Source organism: Protopterus annectens, chromosome 1.part1 (genome assembly GCF_019279795.1).
Source record: "Protopterus annectens isolate FY-2018-M chromosome 1.part1, PAN1.0, whole genome shotgun sequence".
Lineage (NCBI taxonomy): Eukaryota > Metazoa > Chordata > Ceratodontiformes > Protopteridae > Protopterus > Protopterus annectens.
This window is the reverse complement of record NC_056726.1, coordinates 714,532,198-714,549,964: the sequence shown is the minus strand read 5'-3', so window position 1 is coordinate 714,549,964 and position 17,767 is coordinate 714,532,198. Positions and strand designations below refer to the sequence as shown.

Sequence of the window (17,767 nt, the reverse complement as noted above, 5' to 3'; positions counted from 1 at the left end):
TTTAAATACAGACAGGGTATAAACTGTAGCCAGGGGTTGCTGCATTTTAAAAAGAATGATGAGCACTGAAGCAGTCAATGCAGGCAGGTATAAACTGCATCAACTGTTTGCTATATTTGTAGCTCTGATACAGTTTAAGAGAAGATTTTTTTTTTAAATAAAATTTGTTAAAAGGTGGGTTGGTGCAGATTACAGAAATGGGATCTGAATGGCTGGGGCTGTGTGAAGGTGGGGCATGTCATTCATTTGATCAGTAGAAGAAATGCCCATCTTTCTTTTTTGCTGGGGTTGGGGTGGCAAGTAGATCTAACTCTAATAAGTTAACTGTTTACGGCTTATTGCATTGAAGTGCTTTTTTTTTTCCTTTTGACTTGAAGAGCTGAGAGTGGGTTACTAGTTCATAGCACCTCCCCAGGGTGCTAATTGAACCAGCAATGGTTCTATTCAGAAATAATTTAGAAATTATCTTTATATTTTGTTTGTTATAGGTTACTTAAAGGTGTCTTTTGCCTGGTGTATAAGATAATTTCCGAAATTGTTCTGTTTGAATGAATGTGAATTGAACACTCGGTTAGGTTAAGTAATGCAAGCATGGTAAATTTGGTTCTAAAAATAAATATTGATAACAGTAAAAAGTGACATTTTCAAAACTAATTATGATTAATACATGTGAAACAGAAAATATCAGCATGGGATTACAGCAATAAAACGCTTCTTGTGAGCTATTAGGTTATAAACATGACATTTTGACTTAAAACCCATGAAAAGTGATAGATTCTGTAGTGCTATTTAGGTAGAAAAAGAAGGCTGTAGCAAACCACACTGATGATACCAAAACTGTTAAGTACAAAGAAAAGAAATATAATTGCATATTTATAGTATAGAAGAGCTGAGAAATACAGGGAGTGTGATGACAATGCAATTTTTAACAGGCATATATTTGAAATTTTTTGTATCATTAATTTTTACTGGTAGGAGTGTCTCAAAGGCCTACCCTCATTTGCCAGTTATAAATGCAATTCATAAATAAAACATCCCGTCAGCATATGACAGAAGTGGCAAAACATATGACAATGCTACCAGCAATCCAGAACTGGTACATAAGCATGCACTCATTTTGCCAGTCATAAATGGAATTCATAAATAAAACATCCCATCCGTATATGACAGAAGTGGCAAAGCACATGACAAAGCTCCCAGCAATCCAGAACTGGTAAATAAGCATACACTGGATGCTTAATAGTGAAGGCCCATCGCTATCATCTGGATGCTTTTTCACTCATCCTGAGCATGAACAAGGGCATCATCTACAGCTAGGATGAACTCAGGTGAAGGCCAATTGGTACTTATGCTTGTATAGCATTAGAATACAGGTCATCACTTGTAACTGGCTGTAACCATTTACAGGGATAAATATATATGTCTGTCTGTCTGTCTGTTTGTCTGTCTGCCCAATGCTTTAGCATATAGATGTTAAAGGATCATCATTGTATGTAGGTAAAATACCCTCAGTCTTTTCATAACATGAGTGATGGACTCCATTGCATCCTGCTATGTCATACCAATAGGATATCCCTTGGTAAAAAATGAGAGAGACGTAGAGCATTAAAAAGTAACAGAAATAGTGAAGCTAACATGTGAGAGTTATATGTGAGCAGCAAGCCCATATGAGCTATAACTAAGCAGATAAAAAGCAAGGTCATTCAAGAAAGGAGGGTAAGGCAAGGATGAGTATGATAAAATAAGGATTATATTGAATGGGTAAAGTAAGATAAACAGTACTATCATCATAACCTTATTAACATAAAAAGTGGCAAAAGACATTCTTTTAGCATACAGCAAACATTCAGATATTAAAGATAACGTGATGCAGCCATTGTGAGCTTCAAGCCAGTTTAATATCAGGTGGATGATTGTAGCCTATGAAAAATAGAACATATTGGCAGTCCTTACCTGCTATCAAGGATCAAGTATCTAGAGTGCATTCATTCTCTTTCATGTATGCAGCTGACAGCTGTTGTGTGTTTTGTTCTGCACATCAAGGCTAGAAGTCAATAGGTATAAATAGCCCATGCAGCTAATCTGAGCCATGTACTTCTCAGTGTTGCACATAATTGCTCCAAGATTTGCAATTAGTACAGAAAAATGGTCTGCTTTAAATACAACTACTGACAATTAGTGCGGAATACTAGAACAAATTTAAGGTAAATCTTGCTTAGCACACCTAGAACAATAAAAAGCACTATTTAACCATTAAGTCATAGGAAGCTCAAGACAGCAACAACATTTTACAGAAGTGTTTTGTTCTAACTGCTCCCTGCATAAAAATATCTGTATATGAGTGCACTAGTGTATGCCTACTATTTCACTTATTATGGCTGAAGAAGTGTTTAAAGCAACATGTCCCACATCAGCTGCAGGTCCTGATAAAATAAATGGATTTTTCTTCTCAACCATCTGCAAACTACTTGCTGCATGCATTAAATGGCTTTTGGAGTTGGCCACACAGACAAGATATTCCTGTTACATATGGAACACTGCTATACTTGTTACAATACTAAAGGCAATAATTCTGTGGACAATTTTAGACCAAACTGGTTTGACTTGCATAACTGGAAATATTTTTAAAGATTATGTATAATTTAATGAATGTGGAATTAAGATCAAATTGGGACATTTTCTAACATGGGTTCTTCAAAAAAAAAAAAAAAAGATCCTGTATGACTAATCTGATGAATTTTCATCAAAATATTTAGGAAGCCGTTGATATATATTTGCCAGTGGATATTGTGGATTTGGAGCATTGTAGGGTCCTTAGGCTCTTGTTTTCTCTAGTACAATCTTAAATGCATTGACTATTATAAATGTCAATATGTATATAAGTTAGATAAGTAATTGGTTGTCAGAGAGAATGTTCAGAGTTAGAGGTAGAAATGATGTCTTTAAAGACACACCCTTCACTGTGGAAGTCTGTCAAAGGACAATACTGGAACTGGCTTTGTTCAATTTATTTATGTCTGACTTCTCTATAGAGAAGGGAGTATGGGTCAAATTTGCTAATTTCTCTAAACTTGCAGCAGGACACGGCTAGCTAATTTATATATTTGGTTTACGAGTAACCATATTGAATTTAATGTTAGTAAATTAAAGATATTAGGAATAACAACAGTTTAATCATTATGCATTAAATGGGCAAAGGAAGAGTATAACTTTGGGGAACTATAAATAGTAAATTTATCTATGAAGAAAATTTATGCAGTTATCAGGAAATGTTAATCTGCCCTAAAGTACATCTATTGCTCCATTTCAAGCAGGGTGAAAGCGTTCTTCTTCCACTCTACATTGTGATACTTAGACCTTATATTGAATACTGGTGCTTCAGTCTATATGTATAACAGGACTCAATTGGTAAGGCTGGGGAAAATTAAAAAATATCATAAAAAGCACATTTGCAGGGTTAAACATCTTGAATATGTAACTAGGTTGACAGAGTTGTCTCTATTCTGTTAGTTATAGGCTGATCCAGAGTGATTTGATTTTAGTTTATAAATGCTCAACAAATATTTTAATGGTAACTTCCATAGCTATTGAGTTTAGTTCTAATCATCCTGGTATAAGGAGTTTTGGGCTTTGTGTTATGTACCCATTCTTTAGAACTAGCTTGGGAGAAGTGAATTGAATACCTTGCCAATACAAATAAGAAGGCTCAATAAACTGGATTTTTTTAAAAAGTTCATTAGATAACTATGTTGGAAATATTTTTCTCATACCCACTAAAATTTGGCAAACTCAAGTAAACTGTCTTTTGAGGCTTTGAGTTTATGATTTTATTTTTATTTATTTTGCTTTTGTTTACTGGGATTGTCCCAGTGGGTTGCAAAAACCCCTTTTCAGAAGAGGCCCATGGAAAAAAGTTCCAGAAAGTTGAAAATGTACATTTAGATGCATTATAGAAAGATATAATGGTTCTTACATAATTACAAGAAAATAAAGCAATTATTGTAAAAAATAAATGTTTTACACAATGTTTACAGTATGTATCTTGGGTCTTGGCATAAAAAGTGCATATTGCAACTCAAATAAGATTGCAACAGAAAAAAATATGAAGATGAAATATATATATATATATATATATATATATATATATATATATATATATATATATGTATATATATAGAGAGAGAGAGCGAGCAAGAGAGTAGGAGTATAAGATGGCATTAATGGGAGCTGATAAGAGAATGTACTGAGAGAGGGAGAAGAGAAAAATGGGAAGGAAAGGATGAAGAGAAGATGTCCTGACTTTGGTAGAGGTAAAGAAGGAGTGCAATAGTAAGTTGTAAGAAGGTAAACAGATTACATAAGGGATAGCAGTGAGTGGTGTGAGTTGTATGAGTAATTATAATGGTAGACGTTTTTAACAGAGAGTTGTTAAGGGGAAAATTAGAACTGTTAAAGGATGTTAACCTGATGATATACAGGAATAAAGCCAATTGTCTGCTAGATCTTTAAGTGTGCTTTGAAACACTTTTCATTTTGTATACTTTTCAGTGAATGAGGGAGCAAGTTTAAATTTTTGGCAACAATATTAGAATATAGGAAGTTAACAGAATCAGGCTCTATCACTGTAATAGGGTTGAATATATATGTGAGTGTATATATATATATATATATATATATATATATATATATATATATATATACACACACACACACACACACACACACACACACACACACACACACACACACACACACACACACACACACACATTTTTTTTATTTTTTTATTTTAGACTTGGGCAATTGTCAGGCTCATACATGACCTTATGAATTTTAATGAGTTGAAACAGAGATGAAATAGAGATAAGAAGTTAGGGATGTCTAACGAATTTAGTTCTATGAGGGACAGGGAACAAGGGAACATTGAGTTCTATAGAAATAATTTGCTGCAAATTTAGCATTTTTATTGTACTACTGCTATAATATGAATAATGAAGTGGCATAAAGATTACTGAATAATGGGGAAGCATACAGAAGAGGGTGTATAAAGAATGTTGAAGCTATGCACTTCCTAGCTGATTCATTCAGGTAGGCTTTAATTATGTATAAGGATCCTAGTTTATGGTTATTTTTATTTTATTTGATATTTTATTTGAATTTTTACTGCATGAGATATCTATTGGTGAAATTTCAATTAATCATCAATAATGACAACAAGTAGTTATGTGTGGCTTACCTGCTCAATAGTGATATTACTGGAGGAGGTAAAATTGAAAGATTACTTTTCATCAACTTTTTATTGGTCAGATTTCAATTAATCATCAATAATGACACCAAGTAATTTTGTGTGGCTTACCTGCTCAATAGTGATATTACTGGAGGAGGTAAAATTGGAAGATGACTTTTGGTTTGAGTTCTTTGGGTTAAACAATATTAATTAATTTATTTATTTTTTACATTGAGAAGGAGATGAGAGTTGTTTAACAATGACACTAAGGAGGAGGAGGATTGCTGTGCAAGATCTTTAAAAGTAGTAAGACTTTTAGCTGAACAAATACGGTTGTATCATTTGCATAATGGACTAGTGTGGCATGTTTGGCTATAGTATGAATGTCATTTATAAAAATGTTCAGAAGTAGAGGGCCTAATATAGATCCATTTGGGGCATTAATGGTTACTGTGAAAAAAATGAAGCACTTGATTTACCACTTTACAGTTTGAGCTCTTCGAGAGAGGTACCTTTAAAGTCAATGAAGGAATGTGCTGGTTAGATTGACTACAAGCTTCTGGTGGAACACACAAAAGCTTTTGATACATCTAAGAAAAGTGCTGAGACTGAGTTACCTTCATTTCTATGAGTATTGGCAGTGGTGTGAAACTCAATTGGGTTGAAGTTCTATGGTTGTTGTCAAAAATCATGTTGTGTTGCAGAGAGGAGCATATTTTTTGTTAAGTAATTGAGGAGTTGGAAGCAAATGCATTTCTCTAGAACAATACACATTGAAAACATCTGTTGATTAGGTTTTATTCTTTTTTTACTTTTTAATGTATTGTAGTTTTCTTTTATAATGCTATACAAACTAAGCTATTTCACAATGATAAATAGAATCCCATCTGGTAATATTTTAACAAGAACATTTTTTTCTGCTCATGTTTGCCTTGACTGCTATTGTATTTTGTAGTGCTTAAATAGATGGAGAGAGAGATAGAGAGATAGAAAGAGAGATAGATAGAAATATAGATAGAGATAGATAGATAGATAGATAGATAGATAGATAGATAGATAGATAGATAGATAGATAGATACATAGATAAAAAGGGACAGAAAATATACAGGAAGATAGTATTTAGTAGAGTTACTATGCCTCATTATCCAGAAAAACTACTGTTACTCCAACTGTCACTCTTAAATACAACCACATGGGTACATAGTGTATGCTGATGCATGGTACTGACTACAGACTTGAATTCAAACCTTAGTAAATATTTAAGAAATTCAAACTTTATTTAACAAAACAAGAAGAGTTGTATCATCCTGTATTTCAAAGAAAAAAGTATATTTTGTACAGCTATTAATTAAATAACAGATTAACTTTGGAAGTGCTGGCTAAATAGTGACTCAAATAATTTATAAGAAGATCCCAAAAATACCAGCAGATATATAGGTTAAACTTCAATAAAACTGACATACAGTGTCAGCAAGTCTCTGTGTTTTCCAAAAATACAGCTTAAACAATAAAAATACTTCAGACTTATTCACAAGAAAAGAGAAGATAAACAACATCATCAATATAACCTCACTGAGTTATCACATAACATATTCAGAACAAAATAATATTATTATTATTATCCTACAGTAGTACTACTTGGAACAGATACTTCTAAAGTCACCGTGAAAGCAGGCTTAATGCAGTTTGCATAATGGAATATAACATGAAGACTGCAGACTGCTTTGTAATGCATCTGGTGTTTTACTTGCTCTTACAAAATGAACATACATGTTATCAAAGTAGATAGATTATTCACACTTTGTGCAATTATGTAATATGCAGCTTTATTTAAAATCCTCAGATACTTACTGCAGTTAAGTCTAAATAAGAGCATTGGTAGAATACAATATGCAAATGGGTGAACATAAATAATTTTTATGTATAGCCTTACAATAGTGCTGCTAATGAATGTACAACATAGTTCTGCAGTACTAATCTTACTAAACATATATTTTATTGGAAAATGTGTGGTTGGGGATTAAACGTTCTAAATGACTTAAGATTGCGAAATACTTTTCAGGGGATACATAAAATATAGATATTATTCAGTATCAGAAGAAGTAAATAACTTACAAAAAGAATACCACAAAATGAAACCAGATACATTCTACAATATTCATTTTGCAAGAGCAACTTTATTCATCTAATTTCATGTTACTAAATCTGATTTGGTCTTCTACCATGTCATTCCATATTCCTTTGTTCCTACATATTATCCAAGTGCTTCCAATAAATGTTTGAACATCTCAGTGCTCACTGGATCATTGCACATGAGTGAGCAATGATTGTCTTTGATAGCTGTTATTTTTCCATAAATAATACCTTTCTTCAGGCAATTAGTGTAGTCCAAACAGGCTCAATGTTCCTTGTAGACAGTTATACATTTTACACTGCAGATATCTCTCTAACAGGAAAGAACAAGTATTCCATTTTGAATATCAATCCCAATTCGCATTATGCACTTTTTCTGCCATTCTCACAAACTAGCTTTGAAGATATTTTTCTTTGACGTTGTGTCCAATTCACAAAAATGTTAAGGGAAAGTTAATGCCTTGAACACTCTTTCTGCATAGGACTAGTAGTGCCAATTTCACTTTAGTAGTGTTCTAATGAACTGGCATAGGAAGGAAGTGAGCTGTTATGTTAGTTCTGTTTGTTGTCTTCCCTGACTTGGGTTTCCCTTTTCTGGTTAATGCCACAAACATTTCTTTCCCATTGTGTTTCCATTTCAGGGAGGCATAGGTGTTGTATCCATTTTCTTCAATTCTTTCCTCCAGTTTGCAGTCATCATTAAATGTTTTCTGTAAGAACATATAAATGATACATTAGGAAATGCATTTCCATTTAGCCTTCATTCATAATACAAGGGTTGCATGTTGACACTGAAAATAATTTGACCCGAGCTTCCTATATATTTACAGTTAAGGATCAGAAATAATTTCCATTCTTTGACTAACATTAAATCATTGTCTCTTGGATATACCCATCTTACAGTAATTTATATTCATTGGTAAAATGAGCATTGAAAAAAACTGGTACCCTCTGTTTGAATTTCACTACTGTGTAAACCAATTAAAGCTTATCACTTATGAACACTTACACTACCAGTGATATAAATTATATTTTCTACCAAAATGCCTGCACATTTTTTGTCACTGTCAAATGGAAGGCACTTTGATTTTCTTAGTATTAGGGAAGCATAAATTCCTTAGAATAATATAAAAGCAATACTACACTGAAAAGATTTGCAGAATATTCTTTGCATGTGCATGCTCTCCATTTTGTAAGATAAATATGTGTTTATTATTAACAAAGATAGCCATCATAAGCATATAGTGTTGTAGTCAAACTAATGTAAAATAAATGCAATACTTATTAAGAAGGAAATGCATTTTGCTAAAATGTATCAATATTGTATACAATATAGTAATGTGCACTTTATTTTTAATAAAATATGTCATATTGTCTAGAAGAGGCATAGATGATCAACATAAGGATCCAGAAGGGTGCAAATGTTAGTACATGGGTGCTGCTTTCCAACTGTACCTCTCCAGGAGTTAATTTGCTGTCCTTGCACAGAATATTACCTCTACAGAAATTGAGAAAAAGATGAATACTAGGCTCATTCTGAAAGAATACTCCAGAATGAAAAATAATCAGGTGCTGACTTTGTGGGAACATGGGCAAAATTCTTGGCTAGCCTTTTAAGGGCCTCCGGGCCAGTAGCCTAGCATTGACCTATAAACTTATGAACCTATGGAAGAATCTGTTCAATGATTAGATTAAAACTGTTGATCAGAGGGGATGGGCAGCAATGTATCTGCCAAATTCCACATATAAAAGAAAATAACAGAAAGAGAATCCTTAGCACTGCAAGCACAGCTATATATGGTAAGAAACTAGACATCATATCAAATTATTTCAAAACTGCATGACTATGAAAGAGACCCAAGCAGTTCAGCAGGGATGTAAGTCTCCCATGAAAATGTACAACCAGTCTCAGGGGAATAACAGTGTTAGCAGAAGCTACCTAATTAGCTAACAGACTAAATAGAAAAATAAAGTCATGGTCTTCATCTTGCATAGTGACATTTGAAGAGATGCTGTCACAGTATGAAATAGATGAGTACAGGATGATTCATATCCTTGTAGCCAGTAAATTGATGAATAATAGTGCCAAACACAGGAACTTCTCATCAGTAATGACTATTCTGAAAAAAAAAGCCTGGATTGTGATAATGGTCTGTCTTAATGTATTATGCAAAGAAAAGTAATATGGAATAGTATTTTTACTGATAAACACATAGGTCTTGGCATAAAGAGGGGCACACAATTCAGAAGAAATTAACAAGTTCAGGGAAACATCAGTAGACAATTTGAAAAATGCAAAAGAAATAAATGGATAAGCCAAAATGGGAAATGTGGAAGAAAATTGTGAAATGGTGACTATAACAACAGAAACCAGTACTAGAACCAGTGTTTTTTGTTCGTAAAAGAGCAGTGCCTTCATACTGTAGCTCTAACAGAAATGTACTACACAGCCAGTCATGTCTGAGATATAAACATACAGTGGAATGTGTTTTATAGGAACAACAACAAAGAGAAACTAAAAACAATTGTAGTTGTTTATACACGATATGGAATCAAAGCAAGAGAACACAACAAAAAATTAGTAGGTACAGTGCTTCCTCTTACACTAAAAATGATGACATAAACTACACAGGATTTATATGCAGAAATCTTTCTTGCACAGAAGAAAAAAGATTAAATGCAATTATAGAAATGCATTCTTAAGCTAAAAAGGGTGAGTCATGGCATGGAGAAAGACTTCACTATACCAGATATTGAATAGAAGAATTTGTTAACATAAAATGTTAATTATTCTTCTTGATGTCTGTCAAGGCTGAGGCATGTAGCACTAGGTTCTGCATGAGTGAGCAGTTTGGTAATAATGGGAAAAGGTATTTGAACACAGGCATTCTTCTGTAAAACAAATGGCACTGAAATTCTCATTTACTGTCACAAGTAGCCCAAAGCTTTACATGCCAAAAAGGAAAACTATAAATGTCACTCTGCAGTTACACTGAAACTTGCAGCCAGCATACAATGTGACAAATGTACTTGTGGTTTATATTTAATATTAGACTGTTTATGCTATCTGTCTTTGTTATACGGATAAAGGGTAGTAGTAATGGTCACATCTCTTTAAAACAAAAACTGACAGTTTCTTATAAATAGAAGCCGTTGGGCAAGGAGGGAGTAAGATTGATTGCTGACAATGGACTGTTGTGATTCTGTTCCTCAAACCATTGTGCCCTAATTATTTCAATAAAAAATCATATAGAAATTCACACCTGTCATGTGAATTGGAATGGCATGTTTACCAGCCAGTCTGCTGTGTTTTCCCCATGGATATGGTATTTTAATAACATAATGACTACATGTCAGTGCTTTTCACATCTTACTAAATAAGTATTTGAAGTATTAAACAAATGCAGCATAAAAATCAACAATACTAGCTAAGTTCCTGGTATTGGAGTTTAGAGCATGACTACAGCCTAGATAACCTACGTTCAAGTAAATCCTGAACACTGGATAACCTGACAAAGTAGAGAAAAGAAAGAAAACATAGGACCCGTTGTCCTTTCACTGGGTGGTGAAAAAAAGGGAGTCACTTTCAGGTTTACATCACCCTCAATGCATCCCAGTTGGAAACAGGATTTATCTGTCCGGTGCTACCTGCTTCACATGCAGCAAAAGCTGCTGAAAGGAAATGAAAACCATGAGCCATCCATGTCATACTTACAGCACAGCTACCTTTTAACCACTTAATGAAGCATGTGCCAGAAAAAAGGACACATAGGAAAAATCTTCTTTCCCTGGCTGTTTATTTATGTGATGGCCAGACCAAGATCAGCTGTTACCCACAAATGAACAGTCTGGCTTGCTTTTAAGTAGCCAGAAGGCACAGATCAGAAGAAACATAAGGTAACTAATAATAGTATAAGCCATTTGGTTGCAGAATTGTCAAGAACATGTTGACTTTTGCTGCTTTCCTTAGCAGGTAGATCTCTAGTATTGTCACAATGAATATTCTTTCAGATTTCTAATACTATGGGATCATGAGATATCTTTATTTCTAAAATTAGACATTATTTTTCCCTTCACAGAGTCCATTTTCTGCTATAACATGGTCAGCTCTTCTACACAGGTAGTATATTTATTGCTTTGCTAAATAACACAGTTAAACAGTTGTTCTCATGAGCATTCTTTATAAATGCTATATTTTTAAATATTACATTTTATAAATATCCTTTTCCCACATGTTGTTTCGAAATTACCATATGCAGATAATATAAAGAACCTGATTTTACATTTAATTGGTGGTATTTAGTTATGTTTTGCACAATGGTCTGATCCTGAGTGCATTCTTTAAGGAAGTCACTTTTTTTCATACAGACGACATTTACAAAATACAGATTGCTAGTACATTATGAATGCTGAACATGAACATTATGCATAAATTTCAATGCAACTGGTAGGAGCATATAATATGTCCAATCTACTATGCCGTCTTAGATAGTCACTTTGTTTCCTTCTTAGTCTATGATGTTCTATGAAATCAGTGACATGGAGGACGCAGCCTAAAGAAACATTTCCAATAAGACTTAATAGCATCAGACTTTGTATTTGTTTCTTCTCCAAAAACGCAACCTTTGCTATAGTCATCTCTGTATAGCAGTCCAATGTGCATTTTTCGTATTGTAATGTAACCTGCAAATTTATTTATGTCAGTTTTCTTTAATGAAATTTTCTGTTGTGGTATTTTTGAGATGTTGTCTGGTGAACAGTGTGATGCCCGTGCCCTGGCCCAGCAATCGAGGAGCCTCAATCCTCACCACTAACACCAGAGAGGGGGTCTCATATATGAGGAAAGGATAGCAAATACACACAATAAATTGCAATTTCCCTTAAGAGCACACAGAGATCACAGTCAGTCCGGGGCTGGTCACTCCCTTGCTCTCCAGGTCCCCAATAAGACTCCCCACTGGCACAGCTATAGGGTCCAGATCTCAGCCAGCTGGGCAAGCTAAAATCTCCAGCACCCTCTCTGTCCAACCAGTGCTTTGTGTCCCTGCCCAAGTAGCTGACACACTCACACTTTGAGATAAGTTTATACAACCACACAGGCACTCCTGGGGAAGGCTGGCACAGGTTCTCCAGCTGTGCCCCTTTTACCCAGACTATACAGTTGAAATCACTGCCACATCCCAGCTAATACTTATCAGCTACTCAATACCTCTTAAAAGAGTGCCCAATTACTGCTGTGCAGTATGATTATCCAATTGGTAGTTGTGACTAAACAGTCAAGGCTTATTAGAGTGACTTGGTACCGGGTCCTTATATACATGCAATGTACTCTTAGAGCTTAACTTATCTCTGCACAAAACAGCCACAGTTAAAAGGTTTTAAATATTTAATAATAAATAATTAAACCCACAAGGCAATACTTTCTACTACACAGTGCTAGTCAAGATTTCAGAGATCACACAGAAATACTTAAAATAAATCAGTAGTACAGTTTTGACATCACAGAAAATCACTTAGTCTAATCTTTCTAGTTCCTAGCTATTTCTAAAAGAAAACACAAGTCTAGTATAACTTACATATGAGCAAGATAGTGCTGTGAGTTGGATGTTCAAGACAAAAATACTTAATGCCTTCTGATTCTCTTTGTTTAAATTGCTATTGCAGTCCTTGTTCCCATTACATCATTTCACACTTTCCTGGTGTTCCCAGGCTAACAGAACTACATAATTGTTATATTGCACCTGCAGGAAACTACAGTCATAAAAGACATTTCACATGTAAACTCTAGTAATTATTCCTTATGTTAAAACAATAGGCAGGATGCTTCACTCCAGACTCATCGACTCCAAATTCTAACTTCTAAGGGACAGACATGAAATAACTTTAATTTCAAAAGACAGACAAAAAATGCTTGTCTTAGCTTTCTTTACAGCAGGGGGCAATGTTGCTACATTGTCTTAAGTTCAACATTTCACAGCATATCCTTTCATTTAAGGAAACAAGCTTATATTTCAACATTTCACAGTATTTTCTTTCAATTAAGAAAACAAGTGTGTAGTTCAACATTCTTATTTACTAATGATAGAATTATCTGCACAATTATATCTGGCTAGGCTGGAAGCCTTCACAAACAGTAATGATTAGATTAGGTAAGGATGCTGTAAAATAATACACTGCTAATATTTTATTTTCAACATGCTTGCTAATAATTTTTTTTCACCTTTTAAAGTTAAAGGTACCTCTTGTTCTGATTCTTACAAGACAGTCCTGATTTTTCTGCACTGCAATCTTGCTTCCCACAAAGAGGATCAGTAGGAGTGTTAATATCCTGGATTTAGCGCTGGCCAACGTATTTTGTTAGAGTCTCTTGCTGCCAAAATAGCCAGCCAGTTTTCAAAATGTATTTTATTCATAGCAATTTACAGGCTTGGAAGAGACATGACAGTGAATAGCTGAGGATTTAGCTTATTGGCCAATTAGATCACAGGGAAATGGGGGGGGGGAGACCTGGTGGTCATGATGTCAGCACAACTGGACTGGCAATTGTCCATGTTTGTGAATCTCACCCAGTGTTACCAATGCCTCTCCTCTGGTACCAGTGTGGTCCTTGCACATTGTAAGCATTTCCATCTGATTTTACAATGCATCATCACCCTCACCACATGCAATGTGTACAGTGTTAGAAATTCATGTTCCATCTGTATGTGGCAGGTACCGTCTCTGAGCAAGCTCATGCCATTACATTATTTGTAATCCTACATGTCTGTCATAAAGCAGTGTTAAAGGATAGCTATTTTTGTTACCTTTCTCTGTAAGTGTATGCATTACCGATGTTCTATGCATGCATGCTACTGTCATTGTGACTGAGATTTGTAGACTTCAGTCAATAGCTTTCAACTTCTCTACTTGCAAATCCAAAAGTTAAAGGGGAGAAAAAAAAACAAACATTGTCTTTTTTAAAATATTACTCTAATTCACTTAAAATGTTAATACAGCAACAGATTTTGTGTTGATATGCATTTTCTTAATAATAAAAAGTATGAAACACCAACATTACTGATTGACTGCAATCATCAGTGATTCAACAACATTCAAATATTTAACAAGAGACAAGGCAAATGTATGACACAAAAGCAGGAATGTTCTGAAGAAATGGGGACATTAAAGAGCTATGCCTCAGCCCCTGTTCCGCTTCAATGACTGTCATGACTATAGAGGTGCTGCTCGTATTACAGTGCCATAGAAATCAGTTGCAGGGTTGACGATGGAACAGAATTTAGATGTCTGTCTCAGATGTACTCCGGCAGCTGTAAATATGTTAATTATATTCCCTGTCTTTGAGACAGCATAAATGGGATCTTTCATTATACAGTGATGCTACACATGTATGTGTATGCTCCTTGTTGCTATATTGACTGGCAGAAGGTTAATTCAGGGTGCTGTCTGCAAACATTGGTGTCAGTCACATGTCCCTGTGGATGTTGCATGCCCATTTCCTTAAGGATGGCCAATTTTTTATTTATTTTACATTTGTTTACAAGGAAAGTTTGACCGTGTGTGAGCCCATTTTCAGTAAAGGCCAGGAGAGAAAAGCTCCACATACAGAGCAAACATAATTATTACAAAGACAAGGTGGACAATTTGTATAAACATAAAATTATATGTGGTCAACAGTTATGCACTATATATAAATATACATTGCATCACTTTGTCAAGTAGAAGGTTCAAAGTACGGTAATGGTAGCATAACAGGAGAAGTTACAGTTTAGGTAGAATATTTGTCAAGAAATTGTATAATTTTGTGTAACTGAAAGGTTGAAAGTACAGTTAGATGTTTGTTATAGGATAGAGTAAAACTAAGATTATGAGGTAAGACTGATTCAGACTAGAAGAGAGTACTGCCTATATTTGCATTTACAATATAAGGATTGTGATGGAAAGGTTAAGATGGTAGTTAGAGTGAAATCAAGTTAGGTAGGTAGAGGTATCTCAATGATTAATAGATTCACAGAATTTACTAAAATAATTTTAAGACGGTACTGTTTGACACAGAGAGTAAAAGTAAGAGTTAAGAAGAAATAATGTTTTAATTTGGAGAATTGCATGGACCGAGTCATGTCTTAGTTGGTCTTTGAGCATTTTTTTAAAGTGAGTGATTTTAGCTTAGGCTTTTAGTTATAGAAGTAAGGAGTTCCAGATTTTGGCTACGTAACTAAAGTGAGTCATCTGGGGAATTTGTAGATTTGTTGACTCTCAGCAGGGCTTTGTTTGTGGAGCGTAATAGTCAATGGTTAGAATATGGTTCTAGTAGGTTTTGTAGGATAGGTGTTTTATCTAGCTGGTTATGCAATTTGTGCACCTTGGGCAGCTGGATGTTGTGTAGAAGATGTGGAAATTCTAGTCAAGGTAGTTTTTTAGTACTAGACAGTGATGTGCTCCATATGAGGAGTCAGTGGCAAATTTAGCTATTTTGTTATAACATATTTCGAGTTTACCTGGGTCTGATTTTCTTAGGTTTATGAATACAGGAGAGACATAGAGAAGTGCAGAGAATAGAAGAGTTTTTACAATGGCTATTCTGGTATTATTGGTCAGGAATTATTTGTTTTTATATACATTAACCAATTTTTGTGCACTTTCTTGATGGTCTGTGAGATGTGTTGTTCAAATCTCATGCTATGATCAATAATGACACCTAGGAGTTTGGTCTGTGCTGCAAGTTCAATGGTTATCTTACCGGCTGCAATTATGGGAAATTTGGGTGGAGAGTCATTGGATCTAGTAGGCTGGAATATTATTAGCTTGGTTTTATTAGGACTGAGTATAAGTTGTATATTAGAAAGCCTTGCTTCCAGGGCTGTGAAGGATTTTTGTGTTTTTTCTTGTAGTTCTTGAAGGGTGTGGGCTGCACGTGTTAATGTGGAGTTGTCTGCATATTGGACTAGTGTGGCTATAGAGGTAGCTGTGTTGATTTTATTAGTAAAGATACTAAAAAATTCATAACATACAGAGCAGACTGTGTATATTCTCCTTACTTTTACCCCAAGACTGGCCTATACACTGCTCTCCATGTTTTTGAATCTCACCTGGTTTATTCTGTTTTTAACATTGCTATGTTGTATTTATACCTCTTTTTTTTTACTTTTTTATTAACTGTTAAATACATATATCTGCGGTGGTGGTGCTGCGGTAGCGCTGTGCCTCACAGTAAGACGCTGTCCGGTTTGACTCTCAGCTAGAGCGTCTTCTGTGTGGAGACATGTGTGAATGGGTGTACCTTCGTTGAAGGTTGTGCATCAGGGCTGGCAACTCAGCACATTAAAATCAACTGCCAATCATTAGCGGACTGGAGTTCCGCTGTGGCGATCCCTAACCGGGAAAAGCCGAAAAACACACACATTAACTGTTAAATACAAGAGCTACTTTTTTTTACAAAAAAATAATGATACTGTATTTACTGCTTATGTATAATCAGTCATAAGGTAATAATATTAAGATGATTTTAAAATCTCCATTTGGATATATTCTTGTTAAGTGGCTTTCACCTCAGATTATTTCATGGTATAATAAGTACTAAAAAAGTTAAACAGGAAAGCAGTCATCTGGAATTTAATATAACTAAAAAATAAGGTTCATAGATTAGTACTAGGCTAACTGCCCTTGAGAGGCATTTTAAGCCTAGCCAATTATCCCCTGTGAGGCTCAAATTCTGTACCTTGTGTTTGTAAGGCAAACACCTTAACCATTAGGCCACCCTCCCAAACCTGTGTTTGCTCAAAAACATGAATACTTGCCTGCTCATTTTATGATGTTTTACATTCACTTATTGAGTAACAAGGCTCTGCACTTCTTTTTTTTTTATTCTCAGGCAGAATAATTATTTATTTTTTTTAAATGAACATGTTGATATATATATATATATATATATATATATATATATATATATATATATAAGATGGATTACTTAAAACAAATTCTACAAAATCACCACTTAGGCTATTTTCTTTCTATTTGAGACGATTATTCTAAAACTAGTGCATATATTTTAATAAATACAGTACAGTTTTATAATGGTTTATAATGTCGACATTTGTAGTTTTTTTAAGGAAAATGTTACATCTAATTTGTCTGACTGCCGGATATAATAAATTGCTGACATTCATAGATTCATTCATTCTTCTATTACCTGCTTTATTAAATTTGGGATCATAAAATACATGGATCTCACCTGGTTATCATATGTGATAAATATAAATAAATAAATACATGTAATTAATTAATTAATTAATTAATTAATTAAGTCAAGAAACTAGTCATATAGGATGGCAGTCAATAATAGGTTTCACACATGCTATCAATTAATCGATTAATTAATTCAGACTTGAAAATTTGTAATAGTTGTTTTG

General features: G+C 34.3%; 1 protein-coding gene across 3 annotated transcripts in view; it reads right to left on the bottom strand.

The window, feature by feature from the left end:
- Window positions 1-6,480: 6,480 nt before the first annotated feature.
- The window catches only part of FGF10 (fibroblast growth factor 10), a 699,027-nt gene continuing 687,740 nt past the window's right edge, over window positions 6,481-17,767 (bottom strand). For all 3 annotated transcript variants that reach the window (XM_044077714.1, XM_044077723.1, XM_044077732.1), the window contains one exon: window positions 6,481-8,071. In XM_044077714.1, coding sequence (XP_043933649.1) covers window positions 7,877-8,071 — 195 coding nt within the window. In that variant the 3' untranslated portion in view covers window positions 6,481-7,876. The remainder of the gene's footprint in view (window positions 8,072-17,767) is intronic.